Source organism: Oculina patagonica, chromosome 13 (genome assembly GCF_052425735.1).
Source record: "Oculina patagonica isolate OP01 chromosome 13, crgOcupat, whole genome shotgun sequence".
In the NCBI taxonomy this organism is placed as follows: domain Eukaryota; kingdom Metazoa; phylum Cnidaria; class Anthozoa; order Scleractinia; family Oculinidae; genus Oculina; species Oculina patagonica.
The window spans coordinates 23,173,401-23,190,184 of NC_135770.1; the positions used below are offsets into that span (position 1 = coordinate 23,173,401).

Consider the following 16,784-nt stretch of genomic DNA (forward strand, 5'->3'; position numbering starts at 1 on the left):
GCGCTACCTTTTCGCCGCGAAGGAATTTTGTAAAATTTCGCCAGTGGAAAGAGGTACTGTAAGAACAGTATCAATAACTCAAAGGGAGGAACTTCTTTGTAGCTCTGAATTAAGACGTACGATAAAATTTTAGAATAAGAAACTTTCGATATATGGTTTTCATATTGTTTTTGTCAATTTCCTTTTGTGGCAGATTTTTTGAGAATCAGCTTTTCTTTCGTGTGATGACAGACACAGGACAGAACAAGAGGTGGATGAGAAAGATGCCGAAGATGAATAGGCACCGAAAAACGACAAGAACCGTCAAGGACTTATCTTTAGAGGGCGGGGAGTTTTGGCATACTGTATTTCGAGGACTGGACTGGACTAGTAAAACGCGGACTAGTAAAACGCGGACTTGTAAAACGCGGACAAGTATAACGCGGACTAGTAAAACGCGGACTTGTAGAACGCGGACTAGTAAAACGCGGACTCAGGTAAAACGCGGACTTGTAAAAGGCGGACTAGTAAAACGCGGACTAGTAAAACGCGGACTTGTAAAACGCGGACTAGTAAAACGCGGACTAGTAAAACGCGGACTTGTAAAACGAGGGCTTGTTAAGCACGGACTTGTAGAACGCAGACTTGTAAAACAAGCCCTTGTAAATCGGATAAAACTAAACGGTTTAGCGAGCGAAACAATTTGTGTTTGAAGCTCTTGTGTGTTTCTTCGACGGCATATTTCTAGCTTTTTTGAGCACTCTATGGTCTGTTTTAGCGTGGAGATGTTTTTGCAGTATAGCACATGTTCGTTCTGCAAACCCCTACTAAAACAACGGGATTGATGCTATGAGTTGTGTGCATATGTTTCTTTCTCTCCACTACTTGACGTCTGTTGAGTGCAGTCGTTTGTATTGCTCGCACGAGGTAGAACGGGGCCCGTCCAGAAATCAACAGTCAATGGTAAATAAAGGTGACGGGCCTACACGACTCCTACGTTCGTGACATTAGAATATTTGCCGTTATATGTTCAAATTCGGTATTTCGACCTTATTTGCTTCTGACTTCTTTCTGAGGGTACTGTTTTAATTTGGGGGCAGTATGTGGTAAATAAAGGTGACGGGCCTACACGACTCCTACGTTCGTGACATTAGAACATTTGCCGTTATATGTTCAAATTCGGTATTTCGACCTTATTTGCTTCTGACTTCTTTCTGAGGTTACTGTTTTTTTGAGACATTATGTATTGAAGAGAGCCGTAAGATGATTGTGGCCAAGGAAGTGTCTAGAGGCGTTTTACAAGTCCGCGTTTTACTAGTCCGCGTTTTACTAGTCCAGTCCAGTCTACAAGTTAAAGACACATCAAGACCACCCCACTGTGAATTGCCATAGCACAGACAAAATTATAGTCAATATCTTATATGTTTTTAAGAGAATTACATAAGAACCAAGGCATGTCTTGTCTTGCCTTACATTGACATGCAATAATTTGGAAATACTAAGCTCGTAACAGTTTAAGACAGAATCCATCAGGAATTTGAGTAACATTAATTTTAGTTACGCAAAAATTGAGCACCAGAATAATTTAAATCCTTGTGTTCTTTCATACCTTGTTAAAGGCTTGACATGTGATAACACCAACATAACACCAACAACAGTTCTTTATCAGTGGGGATTGAAGAAAAAAATGGAAACATCATCACACAGTTGACCCCCATGCAAAAACACTCCAGGATGTCACGGGACTGTTTGGTATCCGTCTGCCAATTTCTAACTTCAAATTCCAATGTTAAATTCACATTAAATTTTCAATATTTCTTAGTTGTCTAAATTTTACTAATTCTTTTAAAAAAACTATCACCTGCCAAACATCCCCAAAAATCACTCAAAAAATTACAAAATACCGCAATACATAGATACATGGGATGAGTGAAGTTTCCTTGGAGTCCTTGAAACACCAATAAGATATTTCCGTTTAAGGTGGCTGATAATGGGTTTCAGTATTTCCCAGTCCTTAGTTCAGGACTAAAAGCCTTCATCAATTGCTATTACAGTAATGGTATGAAACAAATGTTCAATCATTCATCAACAAGTTGTGATCATTTTCTTGACAATAGTAGTTCCCCGGTAAACAGTTGTAGTACTGTCCCATCAAAGTGCAATGCCTGGAAAATACCGAAAAGCACACGACCTTCAGGTGAAACCGCACCTTACAGTATTACCAATACACTGCACTTTGCTAAGTCTTAAAACTTTACATTTTCTAGTCGTCTACTTCAATCGTTTATTTGTATTGTGTGAAATACATTTATAAATTGAAACCATCATGTCATTAAGTAATAATGCAATCTCGACAACGTTCTAGATATTATATTATGCACACTAATACAGCTCATGCAAGCCCTGTGACTTACACAAACACAGTCGGACTGAGTGCTACTTAAGTAACTGCTTCGTGGTTTCTGCTGTACTGAACCCTGTCTTTCAAGGCAAAGCGCCCGATTTTAAGCTTCTCAAGCTTCTCAATGTTCTTGTTGCATTTTATCTTTGACGGGTGTTGTCCTCGTTGCGTCGTGTGAAGAAGCACCGTGTTTGCGCCGTGTTAACCTCTGCCATTTATTTGATTTAGTTTCTCTGTTTTGTTTCTCGCTTAACTTTATTGCATTTTATCTTTTTCAGGTTCGTCCTTTGCGTCGTGTAAAGAGATTTACGTGAATCATAGGTAAGTTATAGGGTTGTACCATATATGGATAATCACGGCCACCCAATGAGTAAAAAAGAAAAGAACTTTAAAGAGCTAACTATTCAATTTAGGTCTTTAGGATGTTAAAGAATATAAAAATCTCAGTATCAATGAAATAACCGTTTCCCTTTCGTGCATTTTTTAACATGTTCTGAGAAAAAATCTCGATTTTAACCCTTTCATTCCTAAACGCGCATTCGGGCGCTTTTTGGAGGTGCAGTCATTGATTCACTTGTGTCGTCATCAATAAGCAGGTCAGTGGAATTTCGTGATAAGAATCTGACAGAGCTTGGATCGACCTTTCTACAGGACTGTTCATTTTGAATATTGGTTGCATTTTGACAGAGCTAATCAAAGAAAAGCACAATCCATTTTGGCTTATGCGCATGCACCAAAGTAAAATATTGTACATTTTTACACAGAATCTTTATCAAAATGTTGCTGAAGTGTAAAAAGTGCTTCTTTAGCAAAGTTGAGGTAAATTCAAGACCATAATACCAAAATTTCAGTTTAGCGGCTAAAAAAAGCGTTTTTGGGGGAAAATTTGGGTGTCAAAGGGTTAAAGTCATGGACAATCCGTTCCTTTCGCCGCCGCAGTTTATTCAATCTAGTCACCGGTTTCATCAAATGAATTTTAATAGTTTTTTGCAGAAAAAGACCTTTCGAGAAAGCTCTAAATATAAGTTTTGTTGTTCAGAAATTGTCTTACTGATGAGTAACCATCTAGAAAGGTGGTGGGTTTACTACAGATGTGGTTTACTTCTTATTTACTAATTCTTTTTATTATTTAATTTTTTTCCTTGAAAAAGCGAGATGAATTGAAGTTTTAGGTAAAGCTTTTACGTTATTACCTGTTTTGTTATAAGGTCGCAAGGGAATAGAGCTTACTTTCTCCAAATGGACTCTGGGAAGGTCCCTGTTTTCTGTCACATGATGAGTTATGGCCTTGGAGCATGCGGTGGTGGTGGATGGACGCTGGCCATGAAAACTGACGGTGCAAAGGTAAAACATGACACATTCTTTATCCTATGAAGAGCTATATAACGAGATAGGCATTAATGATTTAAAAATGCGTTAATCAGATTGACTGCAAGCTAAGTAATTAATTTTACAATTCCAAACTGTGGAGCAACAAGGTCGACTTCAATCTTCCAGGAGTAAAGACTGGATTTGACAATCACGAAACCAAGTTACCGACCTACTGGAACACGCCTTTCTCCAAGATATGTCTTGGTATGAAGATCGGCCAACAGATCAACTTTATTGTCATCAACAAGCAGGCCAACTCTCTGTACTCACTGATCGCTGATGGGCAATACTGCGCCACCTCACTGGGTCGTAACACGTGGAAGGCGATGATTGGCTCTCAGGCCTCATTGCAGCCGAACTGTAACAAGGAAGGGTTCAATGTTGTGAGCACTATTAGTGCCTATTCTAGAGCACGAATTGGTGTCCTTGGTAACAACGAAAATGAGTGCAAAACCTGTGATTCCAGAATCGGGTTTGGTACAGGAGGGAATCCTGATGACTCCAACAAGTGTGGAAACGTGGCTAAATACGGGGGAGATAATGGAGACAAGAACATCAGAGCCATGGGATATATTTTAGTCCAGTGAGAAGAACACTGACAACGTTAAAATAAGAAGCTGTCATAAAGTTCGTTGTCAGAAAATAATATTTTTTAAACATAGAAAGATGCTGGCTGATGCATCTTAGTTGTATCTCGGAATGTGCTGTCAATAAATTTAAGAAACAGCGGTCAGTATAGAACAAATAAACATTGGTGTTGGGAATTATCAAGTGTCTAAATTTTTTTTTGATGTTATACATGCATTCACATCGCATAAATTCCACCTTGCGAAAGAGCCTCCCAGGTGGAGGGAAGGTGGGGGTGATTCATATCCCCTTCATGCCTTGAAAATTTGTATTTGTCTTCTAGTTCGCCATTGAGAAATGTACTGGTTCCCTAAAGTGTTTTCCACGAATATTCCCCGTTAATTGTATCTCTTGTTTAGTCAAAAATATTAATATCCAATAACATTCTAGTCCATTGAAATAATTCAACATGTTCTCTTATGCCCCAAACCCATGTATCCCCTTTAGTACTGGTGTGTTCATACTTGGTTGGAGTTTAGTCATTGGATTCAAAGCGCTTTTCCAACAGCTGCTGCACCCCCAGTTTAATTCGAAATGAGTTAAACTTTCTAGTTGCTCTTACCCTGCTTTCAAATGTTATGTCAGATACTCCCATTTCATTCCTCCTGGGAAAGAGCGTTTTAGAACACATTATTACTTGCAAGACTTAATGACTGATCACTTCACCCACAAAACTCATGGTAACGAAAGAGAGTTGTAGCTGGACCTCGATATCGGAATTTATGTGCCCAATTATTATCAAGCGATATCATGAGTTCTTTAACGTATCATCTGAAGGTAATTTCAAGAGACAGCGCTAAAGCCACTTCCAGTCTCAGTCCCTAGGGTTTTCCACAAGTTGCTCGGCAACATTTTGGCAACTTTTCATATTTCGAGCAACTTTTCTCCTTTAAGGAACTTTTTTCCTTTCGAGTTACTTCTTTTCTAGACCGAAAATCTTCGAAGATTGTCCGAGTGTTGTTCGAAGACCATATGAACGTTTCCGAGGGTTAACGAAGTTTCCCGAAGATTTTCGAGGAACATCCTAAGTTTTAGATTTTCAACTCATTCCGCATAAAAACATAACAAAACAAGAACATTGAGAAGCTTGAGAAGCTTAAAATCGGGCGCTTTGCCTTGAAAGGCAGGGTTCAGTACAGCAGAAACCACGAAGCAGTTACTTAAGATGCACTCAGTCCGACTGTGTTTGTGTAAGTCACAGGGCTTGCATGAGCTGTATTAGTGTGCATAATATAATATCTAGAACGTTGTCGAGATTGCATTATTACTTAATGACGTGATGGTTTCAATTTATAAATGTATTTCACACAATACAAATAAACGATTGAAGTAGACGACTAGAAAATGTAAAGTTTTAAGACTTAGCAAAGTGCAGTGTATTGATAATACTGTAAGGTGCGGTTTCACCTGAAGGTCGTGTGCTTTTCGGTATTTTCCAGGCATTGCACTTTGATGGGACAGTACTACAACTGTTTACCGGGGAACTACTATTGTCAAGAAAATGATCACAACTTGTTGATGAATGATTGAACATTTGTTTCATACCATTACTGTAATAGCAATTGATGAAGGCTTTTAGTCCTGAAACCCATTATCAGCCACCTTAAACGGAAATATCTTGTTGGTGTTTCAAGGAATCCAAGGAAACTTCACTCATCCCATGTATCTATGTCTTGCGGTATTTTGTAATTTTTTGAGTGATTTTTGGGGATGTTTGGCAGGTGATAGTTTTTTTAAAAGAATTAGTAAAATTTAGACAACTAAGAAATATTGAAAATTTAATGTGAATTTAACATTGGAATTTGAAGTTAGAAATTGGCAGACGGACACCAAACAGTCCCGTGACATCCTGGAGTGTTTTTGCATGGGGGTCAACTGTGTGATGATGTTTCCATTTTTTTCTTCAATCCCCACTGATAAAGAACTGTTGTTGGTGTTATGTTGGTGTTATCACATGTCAAGCCTTTAACAAGGTATGAAAGAACACAAGGATTTAAATTATTCTGGTGCTCAATTTTTGCGTAACTAAAATTAATGTTACTCAAATTCCTGATGGATTCTGTCTTAAACTGTTACGAGCTTAGTATTTCCAAATTATTGCATGTCAATGTAAGGCAAGACAAGACATGCCTTGGTTCTTATGTAATTCTCTTAAAAACATATAAGATATTGACTATAATTTTGTCTGTGCTATGGCAATTCACAGTGGGGTGGTCTTGATGTGTTTTTAACTTGTGGACTGGACTGGACTGGACTAGTAAAACGCGGACTAGTAAAACGCGGACTTGTAAAACGCCTCTAGACACTTCCTTGGCCACAATCATCTTACGGCTCTCTTCAATACATAATGTCTCAAAAAAAACAGTAACCTCAGAAAGAAGTCAGAAGCAAATAAGGTCGAAATACCGAATTTGAACATATAACGGCAAATGTTCTAATGTCACGAACGTAGGAGTCGTGTAGGCCCGTCACCTTTATTTACCACATACTGCCCCAAAATTAAAACAGTACCCTCAGAAAGAAGTCAGAAGCAAATAAGGTCGAAAGACCGAATTTAAACATTTAACGGCAAATATTCTAATGTCACGAACGTAGGAGTCGTGTAGGCCCGTCACCTTTATTTACCATTGACTGTTGATTTCTGGACGGGCCCCGTTCTACCTCGTGCGAGCAATACAGACGACTGCACTCAACAGACGTCAAGTAGTGGAAAGAAAGAAACATATGCACACAACTCATAGCATCAATCCCGTTGTTTTAGTAGGGGTTTGCAGAACGAACATGTGCTATACTGCAAAAACATCTCCACGCTAAAACAGACCATAGAGTGCTCAAAAAAGCTAGAAATATGCCGTCGAAGAAACACACAAGAGCTTCAAACACAAATTGTTTCGCTCGCTAAACCGTTTAGTTTTATCCGATTTACAAGCGCTTGTTTTACAAGTCTGCGTTCTACAAGTCCGTGCTTAACAAGCCCTCGTTTTACAAGTCCGCGTTTTACTAGTCCGCGTTTTACAAGTCCGCGTTTTACAAGTCCGCGTTTTACTAGTCCGCGTTTTACTAGTCCGCCTTTTACAAGTCCGCGTTTTACCTGAGTCCGCGTTTTACTAGTCCGCGTTTTACAAGTCCGCGTTTTACTAGTCCGCGTTTTACTAGTCCAGTCCAGTCCTCGAAATACAGTATGCCAAAACTCCCCGCCCTCTAAAGATAAGTCCTTGACGGTTCTTGTCGTTTTTCGGTGCCTATTCATCTTCGCCATCTTTCTCATCCACCTCTCGTTCTGTCCTGTGTCTGTCATCACACGCAAGAAAAGCTGATTCTCAAAAAATCTGCCACAAAAGGAAATTGACAAAAACAATATGAAAACCATATATCGAAAGTTTCTTATTCTAAAATTTTATCATACGTCTTAATTCAGAGCTACAAAGAAGTTCCTCCCTTTGAGTTATTGATACTGTTCTTACAGTACCTCTTTCCACCAGCGAAATTTTACAAAATTCCTTCGCGGCGAAAAGGTAGCGCGAATCCAGAACAGACTCCAATCGAGAGTGGGTTAATTCTAGATTACTATTAATTAACTATTACAACATTCATTTTTAAAATAGTTTCCCAAGCCGACTAAGCTAACTAAACGTCGAGTGTATCTTTCAGTAAACAAAACATGCCGTTATGACGCCGGAAATCCAGCTCACGCATACTATACCCCGTGACTCACGCAAACGTCCGACTTACGTGCTACTACAGTCATTCCTTTCTAAACATTTTTTTTTGACCACCACCGTACCTTTCTACCCAAAAAACTCATGAAACCACCCGGTTTTAACCTGTTTTAACCTTTCAAAAATTAGAGCGTTCGAAACTAAATAAGATCTGTAATCACAAACAACATACAGCCGTTTACTAGCACTCTTTAAAACTCCTGAAACCCTTCAAAATCAGGCAAAATAAATCTTTGAAATAACCTTTATCAATGTTTCTTATTTTTTATTCAGTTCTATAAAATGCCTTTCATACACTACTGTCAAACAAAAATTTCAATTTCCTCAAAGTTTCAAGACAAAAGAATAACAAATATTTCGTGCACAATGTAATTTGATTAAGCCAATATTATCACGTCTAAAAATACTTCAAGCAATTCAGTGAAAACCCGTTTTTTTTCGTATCAACGAAAACCACTTTCGAATAATCAATACATGAAAATAACAATAAGATCAAAAGGAAGAAAGGAACCTTTCTAATTATTTGAAGACTTTCAAAGCCGTGATATTATGCATCCAATCCGCGATAAAATTTAATTACAACAAAATCCAAGTTCTCATTTTAAAGTCCATTTTTTTTTAGTTGATACCTTTATCCAACTTGTGAAAAATTCCATTCAAGTTCCTATTAATACTGTACATTCCCAATGTTTTGCTCGGGTCTTCAGAAGCGTCTTACTAACCAAATCTAAAATAATTCCAAAACATGCTGTACAAACATTCTACTCTTTGTGAAAACGACTTGACGACCAATTGTTCAGAAATGAAAATCGACACAGTTCTTGCTAAATAAAAAAAAAGTTTTACGGCGGAGTCAGGCTCAAAAAATATACCGCAAGATCACACCCCCATTCATAGTCAGAAACCAGCAAACCATCTAGTTTGCTAAAAAAAACACTGCGTGACATCAATGACGTTACCTTTTTCGTTTACAAAAATAACTTTAACTTGTCAAAGTAAGTGCAATTTCACAATGGTGAATATCAGTACAGTATGGGGCCCAGTTCTCGGCCGGGTCCAGTTCTCGGCCACTTTGTGTTTAACGCATTTTTTCACACTCCAGTTGAATTAAAAGAAATAGGTATTTCCTTCAAACGATAGACTGATTCATGTGCTTTAAGTATCTTGAGTTTGATCGTTCAATTCGATATAGAAAGCTCACACGTCGAGTTTACGCGGAGGTAGGTGAATTTGCATTCCCGAAAAATTTGTTTGTTTACGGCTCCTTAAAATTCATGGATGTAGTTAAATTCGTATTTTATCCAAAAGCCCCCACCATACGAGCTAATTTTTGGCATGTGAAACGTAGAATAATTCAGCTTTCTGCTTTAGTTAACTTTTCGTTGAACCGTTGTATTTTTTGGTCTTAATTTACTTCGAAATTTTTTATTGCGACGCTTGCGTATTTGCCAGTTCTCGGCCACCCTGCTCGCTATCACAGCTTAGCGCTTGGTTTTTAATATAATTTCATCTGCTGCTGCCAGAATGAAAGAAATAAATGTTTTAAAAATAAAGTTCAATCTTATCTCTAAGTTTTGAGCTGACTCTTGTCTTGTCTATTATTTCTACAACACCTAAATCTTTCAAGACCTTTTCACTGCAAAATAAACCATCTAAATGCACGGGTCACACAATGCGGTTTTGCCAGAACCTGCACATAGGCAACTAGGCGCGTTAAAATCCTTCTTTTCTAAAGTAAAACAAAGCCTCATAAAAATAATTTGGGATCGATATAACATAAATAGGTTTACAGAGTGATTTTATGACTGTGAAAATTAATTGAGCATTTTTTTTACAGATAATTACGCACAAGCTTTTTAGTGGCCGAGAACTGGGCCAAGGTGGCCGAGAACTGGGCCCACAAATGGAGCTTTTATTTTTATTATTGCTCGGGCAAATTAATTTTTGACCGGTCGATAGCTTTACACCAAAAAGCTGAATAATGTAGCTAGCTCTGGGAGAAATTTCAAGTTCCTGCGGTTCTTCTGAGGTAAGAAATACAAGTTTACGTCAAAAGTGGCCGAGAACTGGGCCCCATACTGTACTTTGCCCCGTAAGCTTTTTTCTCTGTCCTTCCGCCGAAGCAAAAAAACACAACCTGATTACACATTAACCCAAAAGTCGACCAAGTGTGCCTGCAACGATTTCCTGTCAAAACTAAAATGAAAACCATTGCGGTATGCGTCACCCGTAGCGGTTTTGTAGCAACCCCAAGCTATCCCCGTCTTTTTGGCCGCGCCAGGAGACTACGCTCTAGGACGACCAAAGGGTAAACTATAAATCGGCCACGCCCGATTAATAAGTAAGCAAAAATTACGTCATCGATATTTTTACGGTTTTTCTTAGTGAAGGAAATCCTTGTAATTCAACAAATTTTTGCCTTAAAATTACTCTTTCTATAGTTAACCTTTTTATCCGGCCCGAGTTTACTGGAATGGTTTCTGTACTTTAAAGTAACACATCGACACATATAAAATTCATAACAACTGAGGTTAATACATTCCCTTCTGTCGAGACAGATGTAGAGGATATTACACGGCGGCGCGGCGAAGATATGAATTTTATTTTCGAGTGGTAAAGCAATATTTTACGAATGAGCGCAGCGAATGAGTAAAATAATACTTTTACCACGAGAAAATAAAATTCATATCTTCAAGCCACCGTGTCTTTTTATTATAAGGACAAAAATCATGAATGAAGTAAAAGTTAAAACATTTTTATTCATTCATCAAAAGGTCAAGGTGCTTATTAAAACACGAGCGACGGCTAAATATAACAATTGAGCAAATTACCAATCTGAAAGGAAAAATTTCGTTAACTGAAGCTTTCAGAAGATGTATAACGTAAATGTAAACGCTGTTTATTAGCTTTCATCACTGCCACTGATAATATAATTCACCATTTTGAAATCTGTTTCTATTCAAACTCACCGATTTTCTGATTTCTGATCGCGAAGTCGCATTCCGGCAGCTGGAATTTCTTGAATTTCACTCCCTTCGTCTGACTCTCCACAAGCAAGAAGCTCTTTTAAATAATTTTAAGTCATATGAAGTTTTCTTCTTCGTGTTAGCATTTTGCTGCTCCTCAGTAATAGCTTTTATTTTGACTAAGGATGGGCCGATACTCGATACCAAATATTCGATACATCGATATTTTGACAATTTTGAAAAGTATCGATAATTTCGAAAAATATCGCACATTCGATACGCTTTCGATACTGCACACGTGACCAGAGCCTGCGGTCTCCTGGCCAGCACCTGAGGTTTAAAAATGCAATTTTGCTCAAACAAATATTGTTGTTCTTGTCAATATTTGGATTTTTCTTGCCTTGACTTGATGTCCACACCAGGGTCCACACATTGCTGATGCACCAGTGAATCAATAAGTCCAAAACTCAACATTCGTGGCTAACGTCTATAATGACAGGACTGTCTTTTGAATTCATAGACAAATCACGTGACATACCAATGACGTCAGGACGGAAATGACGTCATAATATCGATATCGATATCGATATCGAGAAAAAAGGCAAATATCGTATCGATATCGTATCGTTTTGAAAAACCTGTATCGGCCCATCCTTAATTTTGACTTCAGTGAACTTCATGGATCGATAGCTCGCCATTTCCAACCGGCGTTGGCAGCTTTGCACAAACAACCGTGCAAAGGCGGGAAATGACGTCATCGATATCCTCACAAGTGAGGATATGGAAAATACGCTACTACAGTCCCGGATGCAGTTTCATATGAATTTTACAAGTGGTCTTTTTTCCAGTAAAACACTCGCGGCTATATAATAAATAAACCTAAACTCGAAATTCTACATTGATTTCAATGAAAAAGAAGCCTAGAATATTGGTTGAAATAAGACACAGAGATTAGGAATTGAGATTCCACTCAATAATTCATAATTGCCCTGGGGAATGATTATGGACTAATGGAGCTATCGGTTAATTAATGCACTACATACAAATATCATAAACAGGAAGGCATGACGATTTTAGTTTAATCCACCGTCCTTATTGAATTTTCTTCTTTCCATAAGCTTCATTACAAAACCTACCTAGTAGGAATTCAGTTAGACGTATCCTGGTTTCTAAATAAAACACAGTAGTCATGATAAACGTTGAAGAAGAAATACAAATGCCAAATGAACGATTCTCTTTTCTTCTGTGAAATTTATAATTCACATCATAAAGAAAATGCGAGTATATGTTTACGAAGCCTGATTATAACAGTGTCTCAAAATAACAAATTCAAGGAATAAGCAGCAACAGCGAACGTTCAGAATCCTCAGTGGTAAAGAAAACAACTTGAAGCCAATTAAAGGGAAACGAAGCGAAGCAAATCGTCAACTGTCTGTACGATCTCTTTCCTAGTCATGATATTGTTTCACAGATAGATAGAGAAACCTTTATTTGATAACGATAGAAACAATTTAAAGCTGAAAGCTTATTTGGTCGCTTATATACGTATTGTTTTACATTAAAAAAAATTACATTAAAGATATAGTATTAAAATTTGCATCTAAAAGCTAACTACGTCTGAATATTACGATTAAACATAAGCTAATATACATCTTAAAATAAATAAAATCTTCGTCTTTAAAAATTGTGGTAGGAACTGTTGTTGAATTAAAACTAAAATGTTTAACTCCTTTGTAATTTTCCATTTTTGATTGAATTGATTTGCAAGTTGCGCTGACAATGGCGTAGTCGTTGGCTAACATGTTGTTCCGCAGCGCCAGGCCTCTGTATACGATCCGATAGATCAAGACTTAACGTTGTTTAAAACATCCAATTATCTCTCTCAAACCAAGTGTAAATTTTGGATGAAGAAACGCCGCTAATGTGTTCAATTCACTCTTCCCTTCGAGGAGCACTGACGACTAACTAAAAAGTCATTCAAACCCTTTTTCGTAGTCCTTCATAAACATTTCCTTTGAAATGTCTACTAACTGCAATTATGTGCGGGGCATTTTGGCCGTTAAATAATGATAAAAATCATGATAGCTTTCAGTTGTTATTTCTGCGTTTTTAAGCAATTTGTCGTAAAATACAATAGGCTTAAAGTAAATTTGTTATTATATCTTTTAATTTCTTATTTTCTTGTAAAAAACAAGAAACGTGACGAAATTGAGCCATGTTTTCCTAAGATTCTCCGTCCTTCGACAAAGCTCCTTTAAAATCCCATGGGAATATCACCAGCCGATGAATTGTTATTAGAATAGCGAGTGCCAGTTTTCAGGCAAAGTGGCGACACTTTATTGACACAGGCGACATTTTAAGTGGTAAACGTATTCCTGAAAACGTAGCGTGCAGTAATTGCCTTTTATTGAATCTCTTTATACGTTAACACGTCTATCTGTAACTCATGCAGATGATCTGAAGGACAATATTCCATAAACAATTTTTTTTTAACCGCTTTTCCCGCAGAAAGTTTGGTTGTCATTTTTGTCACTTTAAAATAACACACTACGAGAGGCTAATGAGGAATATATATAATGCTGAGACGTGTATCTATATCTAACCATAACATCGCGTGAAGATATATTATTCCACTCAAGGATCCCTCGATTGATTTATTGATGGATTGATTTAGTGGCAAATTCAGCTTTGCCGGAGTGTTTGCTTTGTTAATGGACTACAAATAAATACCAAATAAACAAGAAAATAAAATCACGACTCGTTAAAGTTTTTCTTATAATGTTAAGTCTTCAATAGTGAGTACTTCGTTAAGACATTACTCAACAAGATGCACTGGTTTCTGAACTCGGTTCGGTTCGTTCTGCAGCTATGCTGTGTTATCGCGATCGTAACTGCTGATGGCAACAACACTGCACCCGTGTCCACTTCGGCTCCTTCGAAAAAGAGCGAAAAAGCAATTATCGTGAACGCGAATGGAAATTCAGGCAGCATTGAAATCGCCAACACGAAAGATGCACACAACACCGAGAACGCCATCAAATCTCTTGAAGCAACTTTGGAGAAAAACTTTCAGAAGCTTATTCGCGTAGTCAATGGCACATCTCGTGGAAAACTCAACGTTGAATCTGGTATAAAACTGTGTCATTTGTTTGATTTTATTTCATTGTTTTGTTTCTTGCCAAACTTTATTGTATTTTATCATGGACAGTTTGTCCTTTGCGTCTATAATGAAGCATCCTGTGTATTGCGTCGTGTAAAATTGTGCCTCTCGTTTGATTTAATCTCTCTGTTTTGTTTCTCGCTTATAACTTTATTGCATTTTATCTTGGGCAGGCTCGTCCTTTGCGTCGTGTAATGAAGCATTGTGCCTTGCATTGCGTAAAAATGTGTCTCTTGTTTGATTTAGTATCGTTGTCTTGTTTCTCGCTAAACTTTATTGCATTATATTTTTTGCAGGTTCGTCCTTCGCGTCGTGTAAAGACATTTACGCGAACCATAAGTACGTTGTCACGTCACAACATATAAGTATCAAAAGTACCCAATGAGTAAAACGAAAGAAAGACCTTAAAAATGATCAACGAATAACCGTATAACTTTTGTGCTTTCTCTTAGAAAGTTGTGACAAAAAATCTGGATTTCAAATTTATTAAGAATCCTTACCTTTGACCGCCGCAGTTTGTTCGTTGTCATATTTTTATAAGCATCTTTTTTATCAATGAAGTTAGATAAATTTATTGTAGAAAAGGACCCTTTGCTTTAAATATTAGTTTTCCTAGTTTTTCTTGCACGAGTAACCATCTTGAATGGTGCTGGAGAAAGTATTATACAGATGTGGTTTGCTTCTCATTATTTCTTCTTATGTTTTGTAATCAGGTCGCAGGGGAATAGAGCTTACTTACTCCAAATAAACTCTGGGAAGGTCCCTGTTTTTTGTCACATGACAATTCATGGCCTTGGAGCATGCGGTGGTGGCGGATGGACGCTGGTCATGAAAATTGACGGCGCTAAGGTAAAACATGGCACTCTATAATCTAAAACAACGTAATCTAAAACATTGTCAGACATTATGAAGTATTCTTATGGAGTAATGTTTATGTGATAACTTTTGGAGTATTGGCGCTGTGTTTTTCTTTGAAGGCAGAAGGATGCGATCAAAATCTTTAGTTCCCCTTCAGAGAATAAACAAAACTAGTGCTTGTCACCTTGACTACAACTTAAGAAGCGTAAAGTCTTTCAAAAAACAAAACAAAACAAAGAAACAAAAAAGTAATGTCTTCCAAAAACAATTTTTGTGACAACATTTTTACTTTGGTAAAATAAGGTTCTACAGGTTTTTTTAGGTGCTGTGTAGTATGGTGCAACTCTCCGTTTGTATTACATATCGCGATTTTTGTTTATATTCGATAGGCAACCTTTCGTTACGATTCCCAACTCTGGAGCAACAAGATCGACTTTAATCTTCCAGGAGGGAAGACTGGTTTTGACCACCATGAAGCCAAGTTACCAACCTACTGGAACACACCCTTTTCCAAGATTTGTCTTGGTATGAAGATCGGCCATCAAATCAACTTCATTGCTATCGACAAGCAGGCCAACTCTCTGTACTCACTGATCGCTGATGGGCAATACCGCCCCACCTTACTGGGTCGCAACACGTGGAAGACGCTGATTGGTTCACAGGCCTCTTTACAGACCAACTGTAACAAGGAAGGGTTCAATGCTGTGTCTACTTCACATTCTAAAGCAAGAATCGGTATCCTTGGTAACAACCAAAATAACTGCGACAGCTGTGATTCCAGAATCGGCTTTGGTACAGGAGGGCACCCTGATGGTTCCAATACTTGTGGGAACGCGGCCACCGGTAGTCCTGATAATGGAAACAAACACATCAAAGTCATGGGATACATCTTGGTCCAGTGACATTGGAACTTAACTAATAATTTTAGAATGATATCGAATGATACATTTAAGTTGTATCTCAGTATGTGAGTCATTAAACAGATCGAGGTCAGTTAGAATGTTCGACAAATAAAGATTGTTGTTGGGAATACACATGTATCCGACTAATATTTTGGTGTAATACAGAAAAGCACTGCATATACGGATGAGCTCATTCCCAAGACGCTTGCAATTTGTTTTATCGCGCAAAGTTCCCATTAGTAGTAGGAAAGTTTTCCTTTGTTTTCTTCATGAGAATTTAACAATACCCTTCGTTCCCTTGAACTACATGACCATGTGCCCTTGCACCTTAAACCCCTGGGAGGTCCCTTAGTAATCGTGTGATGCAGTCATTTCGGGGCTTAATAGCGACTGTCTGTAAATATATATAGAGAATCCCGCGACAGGACGGGAATTTCGAATTTTCTTTTATCTCGTCAAAAAGACCCTTTCGGTGAACTATTTACAAAAAATGTCGTTGAAAAGTTCCAGCGAGTTTAATGTTTGTGAAATTCAAGAAGGCTCGAAATACCCAGGAGGAGCCAACGTTCTGATGAAGTTTGTGAAGTAATCATTCAACAAATTACTACATTCAGTTCACAGCGACCCAAATCCAAGTTCCCATTTAATCCCATTAGGCCCCTCTTTAAATGATAAAATTATAGGCACAAAACAGAAGAAATAAAGTCTTGAAATTCTGCAAAAAACTGGATTATATTCTTCTTTCCATGCATCGTCCGCTAGAGGTTCTTGAGAGTATAAAGCGCCTTCTTCTTTTTTACT

General features: G+C 37.8%; 2 protein-coding genes and 1 pseudogene across 2 annotated transcripts in view; all 3 read left to right on the forward strand.

Moving 5' to 3' along the window:
• The window catches only part of LOC144636272 (uncharacterized), an 85,460-nt gene extending 82,942 nt beyond the window's left edge, over window positions 1-2,518 (forward strand). The window contains exon 15 of the mRNA XM_078495440.1: window positions 194-2,518. Coding sequence (XP_078351566.1) covers window positions 194-692 — 499 coding nt within the window. The 3' untranslated portion in view covers window positions 693-2,518. The remainder of the gene's footprint in view (window positions 1-193) is intronic.
• Window positions 2,519-3,655: 1,137 nt separating this feature from the next.
• LOC144637038 (putative skeletal organic matrix protein 5 pseudogene) lies at window positions 3,656-4,508 on the forward strand (annotated as a pseudogene).
• Window positions 4,509-14,477: 9,969 nt separating this feature from the next.
• LOC144636519 (putative skeletal organic matrix protein 5) lies at window positions 14,478-15,999 on the forward strand. The gene is made up of 3 exons (XM_078495745.1): window positions 14,478-14,562; window positions 14,937-15,072; window positions 15,471-15,999. Exons 2-3 carry the CDS (start codon window positions 15,001-15,003, stop codon window positions 15,981-15,983), a joined length of 585 nt encoding a protein of 194 aa, XP_078351871.1. The 5' UTR covers window positions 14,478-14,562; window positions 14,937-15,000; the 3' UTR covers window positions 15,984-15,999.
• The last annotated feature ends 785 nt before the right edge of the window (window positions 16,000-16,784 follow it).